Here is a 6,339-nt window from a genome sequence, read left to right as displayed (position 1 = left end):
ATATATATATATATTATTATGATTGACCGTTGACTGAACACTATTCAATTTTTTTTCTCCGTGTTTTTCTCCTTGTCTCCGTATTCTTTCTGTTGAAGAGCGTAGCTCGAAACGTCAAAGACTTTCCGTATTCCCGAGCATCATACTAATATATACTTTTGTTATTTACACCACCTGTCCTCGTCTGTTGTTATTATTTGTATATTCTCCCATATATATATATATACATCTATACATATACATCTATACATATAGTGAAACTATTAAAACTGAAAGTATCATCTCAAATTACAATAGAAATGTTATTGTTTTACTTTTGACACATAATACTGAAATAGTGTAAGAGATAAGGAAATTGCTTCTGTGTTACATTAGGCAAGAAGCTGAAAATTTGTTTGGCCCATGACACGGCTGGTTCCTAAGTAAGGCATGTGTAAAATTTGAATGAAATCGGTTGGGTAGTTCTCAAGTTTTACTTATGCACACACACAGACATTCTCAGTTTTGTATATATATATATACATTTCCTTATGCTATCCTATCCAGCATGTGTCTCAAATATTTGTATGATGTAGTACTCAGCTGAAATTTTATACATGCATGTCCATGAGCATCCATGTATGGATATGGTACATACGATTACATATCTCATTCATTCTAAGCTGAGGCACTGCATATTGTGTTGTTTAAACCCAAAGTCAGCTCTGCTAACGCAAATGTGTATCAAAGGTATCTTTTGTCTTTTGTTTTTTTAAGATGGTAAAGGGTGTGAGATGAGAAAAATTTAACAGTTATTTCCAGCAGGATAAGTGATGACATAGAGGTTCCTTCGTGTATAAACATACAGTGTGTGTGTGACATTGAAAATTTCAATACCACTACAAAACAAAATATTGCCATCCCATTATATAGCGTTATTCTTGAGGCTAAACTACAAGATCCACCTAGCTCCATTTAGGTAAAATATGTTAAGATATTACCATATCAACAAACACTGAATGTCATGTCATATGGCTTTCATCAAAAACTCCTACCGAATTATACCTTTCCCACTTAAATGCAGCCAAATGAGGCTTTATATCTAGTTGAAACTAGTTTTCTGCCATCAATAATACTCTCAGGAAAGGCATGAATGTTCAATTTATTTGACCAACTTTATAATCCTGGAGTTTTATGTCTAGCCAATGATAAATCTAGTGTGTGTTGTGAAGTAGAAACAATATCTCTCTCTATATATGCATGAATTGTCTGCTTGTAAATCTGCCTTGTAATCAGAAACTATAAAATAAAGACCTGTAAAACTATTTATATTATTATTATTCAACACTTCACAAGGAAGTTTGTGTAACATTTGATATGAAAAATATCAGCCAAATCTCCCTCAAAATGCACCCTGTTATCTCACAAGCAAAATAATGTACAGAGAGAAAAACCAAAAATGAAGTAGTTATGTCCAATATCTCTTTCCTCCACAGAACAGTGGAATAGAGAGACAGAGAACAAGTGACATACATGAAGGGAAAGAGAGGTAGAGAATGTGAGACACATTCAAGAAAGGGGAACATAATTAGGGAGAGCAATGGTGATGTAGTACCAGTATGTTTGTGTGACATCAAATTGGTTTTCACCTTATTTTTTTTCCTCGTTTGGTCTCTCTTGAATCTTTCTTACTCTCTGCCTATATCTGGCATAGTGGAAGAGAGAGAAATAGACAATGAGAGACATCAAGAGAAAGGAAGGAGTGTGACAATGATGATCGCAGCAGTTTGAAAACTTGATGAAAAGACACAACAGAAACAGTCTATTGCAGTGTTCTTTTGTATTAAGGGAACGCAGAATTTCCCCATTATATAAATCATACAATGTTGGAATGGATTATAAATTTATATTCACATTACAACATTGAATAACATATTCCCATACATTAATATATAATATTGGTCTCTGATTTCCTATCCATCCATCTACATACACCCGACAAGTAACTGAAATAAAGGAGCAAACACACACAGAGAGACACACTTCATTGCTAACAACTTCTTGAGTGACCATTTAAGAAACTTCATAATAGATTTAATTCTATTTGGCATGTCTTATGGCTTTCATCAAAAACTCCTTTCTATTATACTTCAATTATACCATTGTCAATATTCATTGCAGCTTTAAAAGTTTACTAGAATTCATGTCAGCTCATAAAAGAATAATTTTAAAGAATATCTAATTAGTGAACTGTTAAGGAAGATTAATTATAGATCTGTTTAGAGGTACTGACAGTAATATACTAAGGTGGTTTAGTCTATTAGTTTCCATTTATTTACATAGGTGTATCAATCTATATAATGTGTGTGTGCATATCTAAAATCTCATTAGTGGTACTGGTCAGTATCAATGTATATGTGTTCCATCTTCATAACTGGGTATAGCCAGGTCCCTCTGTTAGTTCCCCAACTGTCATTTTTTTTACATCATTAATGTTTTTGGCAAAAGACAGTAACATTGAACAGTCTTAATTCTTCACCTTTATATACCTGGAGCCTTATCTCAGTAAGGAAAAATTGTTTATTTGATTCTTTATGAATTTGTTTTTTGTTTTTTTTATTTTTCACTTGCAATGATCAAAACATGAAAATGCTTAATTACACTAGGAATCCTAAGTTGAAATTTCCCCTCGCCTGAATCATTACCAAATGGAGAGGTTAAGTTCTACAATAGCATTAAATGAAACAAATAAAGATAATGTAAAAACATATTATGACCTTGCAGCATAAATATCCACCCTAAGCCAGAAAATATCAGAATACCTCTTAAGCACCCCAGTACACTGCAGTACACTATGCTGCATTATACTGCAACATATCTCTATTCCATAAAACTGTTTACAACGTTAACAATTGCTGCATTTCTATAAATATTGATTTTTTTTTTACAAGGCAAGAGATACAATCTGTGTTCATTAAATTGACTCAGTATATTACTGATACTATTTTACTGAATCCCAAAAGAACGACGGGCAAAGTTAATTCTGTTGGCATTTAAAATGCTGAGATTAAATCCATTATATATTCAAAATCGCTTCTGTCACAACTAACTTTGTCGCCTTGGCTTCTATGATTAATATTAAAAAGTACAGTCACTATCAGTTCTATGAAAACTGAAACAAAGAAATCTTGTAATGTAACGAAGATGTTGATGGAAGTAGTGATGACAGTGAACATAAATGGGACTGGTTTTTGTTTCCCCAGTTTGTTCTCAGCTGACTTAACACAATGATACACACTTTATAGCAGAAAAGAAAAGAAATAAAAACCTACAACGAAAATAAAACAAACCAGAATTCATAACTTTTCCTTATTACAATACACACACGCACGCACACTTTGCGGTCAGCTGAAGCTTTAAATATGCTTGTCCGTGAGCATCCATGTATGCATATGAATACATACGATTACATATCTCGTTCATTCTAAGCCGAGACACTGCATATTGTGTTGTTTAAACCTGAAGTCATCTCTGTTAAAGCAAATCAAATGTACCCTTTTTTTTTTTTTTTTCAGACAGTAAATGAGAAAGATTTGACAGTTATTTCCAGCAGGATGAGCGACGGCATAGGGGTTCCCTAATGTATAAACGTATGATGTATGTATGACATTAAAAATTTCAATCCCACTACAAAACAAAATATTCTTTTCTACTCTAGGCACAAGGCCCGAAATTTTGGGGGAGGGTGCCAGTCGATTAGATCGACCTCAGTACGCAGCTGGTACTTAATTTATCGACCCCGAAAGGATGAAAGGCAAAGTCCACCACAAAACAAAATATATTGCCACCCAGTTATATAGCGTTATTCTCGAGGCTAAACTGCAAAACCCACCTAATTGTAAAAATATTACCGTATCAACAAACAACTGAATGCGGAAGTTTTCATTGATACGTATATTGATACCTCACTGTCTCTCACATACGCAACTATACCAGTCACTAATAAATATACAATTGTGTTTTTTTTTGTAATTCGGAGTGTTTTTTTTTGTAATTCGGAGTGGGGTTTTTTTTGTAATTCGGGGTATTTTTTTCTTCTTTTGTTAATAGTGACAGGACCCCTTGATAAATACCATGGTTGACACCCTCTCTAACCGGTACTACCAACAGCTGTTGCTTAGTTCCATCTCAGTGTTGATTGAACAGACTGATGTTTAAAGGAGTCCGAGCCCTGACTGTCCCATCTTCTTATTCAAAAAGTGTATTGAGGACCATATCTAATGTGTCCTTTCGTAAGACACTAGATGTGATTCGAGGAAGACTTGGCAGTTATGTCTTAAGATGTAGGATATGATAACGAAAATTTGACTGCCATTTCTAGCCGGTCAAACAATCGTTTATAAACTCTTTCGCTGTCTTGCTCATCAACTGTAGCAGGGCTACGAACATGCAAATCATAAAGAAGAAAGAGAAATGGTAATGTTTATATATCTTTCCCTAAAGCATTAAACAACATATCTGAAAGGAAACAGTTTCGAATGAAAAACTGAGTAAATTAAAATATCTTTTCTGCGTGTATCAATTATTACTTTGAAATTATGTGTTCATCACTTAGTTAAATAACAAAAGGAAGAGGCATCCAGTTTCCTGCTTACAAGAACAAAACCTATTTAGCAACTCCCTGCCCCCTTGGCCTATTAAGTACATTGTTAAGTCACTTAAATACTCATATATGGATATTACATATAATGTTTCCCTCTGTATTTGTTTACAATACTATTTAACCCTCCCATCTGACTTCATAATAATAGCAGTCATCCCTTCCTTCTGACCTCATAACAATAAAAAACATTAACAAACAATCCTTCCGCTTGGCTTCAGAAAGAAAAGTAAAAACACGATGAAAAATTGTACTGCACTTTCTATACACTCATGAAGATGTAGTTCTCTCCATCCGGCCAAATAACATATTTCCAAACACTGAAAAATGAATGGCTGCACAACAACGCTAAAATAAATAAAGAAAGAAAACTTATATTACTATTTATATAAATTTCCAATTGCTTAATTAAGATTTATAGTCTTCGAAGGTCCCACAGTTACTTACTGCTTGTTTGTTAGATGTAGTTGGATATGAATTTGTGAATAGCAGTGGTTGGGTTGTATATGGCAAGTGTACAGAGAATGCAGTGTAATTCTTAATAACAATAATATTGAGAGAGGAATATATGGATATGTGTATGTTTTTAAGGTAAATTAATTTAATAGACGAAAACACTAAGCTCGATAATGTTAAAAATATAAACGTGATACCCAAAAAGTTAACTTACTTGAGCAGACGAAGTTTAACAGAATCCGAACGGATAGTCTCCGAACGTGGCTTGCCTTGGCACATTGTTTTTAATCGAATGAGAGAAAGGGCTACTGCTAGCGGAGACAGATCCTCCGCATGAAGAATGGACAAAAGAAACGTGAGAAAACGGTTTGGAGAGCACAATGCTGTCCTTTATTGTGTGCTGGCCATAACTCCTCACTTCAACTGTTGCACTATGACACGAACACAAACGCAAGCGATTTAGATATAAACTGAACCTATACCTTTAAAACCAAGACTCCACAGTCTCTCTCTCTCTCTCTCGACAACTACTTCTGTCTTGTAAAATAGTGATGCAGTTGTCAGTACCTTCTAGCTATAAACAGTCTCTTATAACTGCGGAACAATCAATATTTTTCTGTTTGTACGACGACACCAGCCATCACTACTAACAACTAGAACTGCAAATTACAGCAATGACAAATTATTTAACCAGTTATAATAATAACTGATTTTAACATAGGGACCAGGAATCTAGTGGGAGAAGAATTGTCAGTTATATCGATCCCAGCACTCCTAGAATGATAAAAGAAAAGTTGACGACGCCGAGATTTGAACTCAGAGCGTAATTAAATACCGCAAGGTATTTTATCCAACGCTCTAACGATTCTTTATTTCTTTTATATGGAGAGAGAAAGAGAGAGAGAGATGATTTCTGATATAGGCACAAGGCTCCAAATCAGCTCTGTCCCAGCTGATTGATGATTAATAACATCCCGACATTTTATATAGCTGGCGTTATATTATCAATATCTTCCCACCCCACCACCTTTTTTTTTAAAGAAGCGGGATGTGACTAACAGATTTAGATGCTATTTTTAACAAATTAATAGACAGAGTGGAGGCTCCCTAGCTAGCTTGTTTTAAGCTACAATTTTGTAAGAAAGATATGTAGTTGATCGAATCAACTTTCAGCATATTCCTGCTACTCATTCTGCTTACAATTGACACAAAGGACAAATGACACATGCATACTTTTCTCAAGT

The 6,339-nt window shown here is 34.3% G+C and overlaps 1 protein-coding gene across 3 annotated transcripts in view; it reads right to left on the bottom strand.

The window, feature by feature from the left end:
- The window catches only part of LOC106868482 (monocyte to macrophage differentiation factor 2), a 108,085-nt gene that overhangs the window by 69,145 nt on the left and 32,601 nt on the right, over positions 1-6,339 (bottom strand). The window contains exon 1 of one of the 3 annotated variants that reach the window (XM_014913770.2): positions 5,310-6,076. The exons of the other annotated variants lie outside the window; for them this stretch is intronic. Within the exon in view, the coding sequence (XP_014769256.1) occupies positions 5,310-5,374 (65 nt within the window). The 5' untranslated portion in view covers positions 5,375-6,076. Of the gene's footprint in view, positions 1-5,309; positions 6,077-6,339 lie in introns of those variants that run through there. 3 annotated transcript variants of the gene reach the window in all.

Source organism: Octopus bimaculoides, chromosome 1 (genome assembly GCF_001194135.2).
Source record: "Octopus bimaculoides isolate UCB-OBI-ISO-001 chromosome 1, ASM119413v2, whole genome shotgun sequence".
In the NCBI taxonomy this organism is placed as follows: Eukaryota; Metazoa; Mollusca; class Cephalopoda; order Octopoda; family Octopodidae; genus Octopus; species Octopus bimaculoides.
This window is presented reverse-complemented; position numbering and strand designations above follow the sequence as displayed.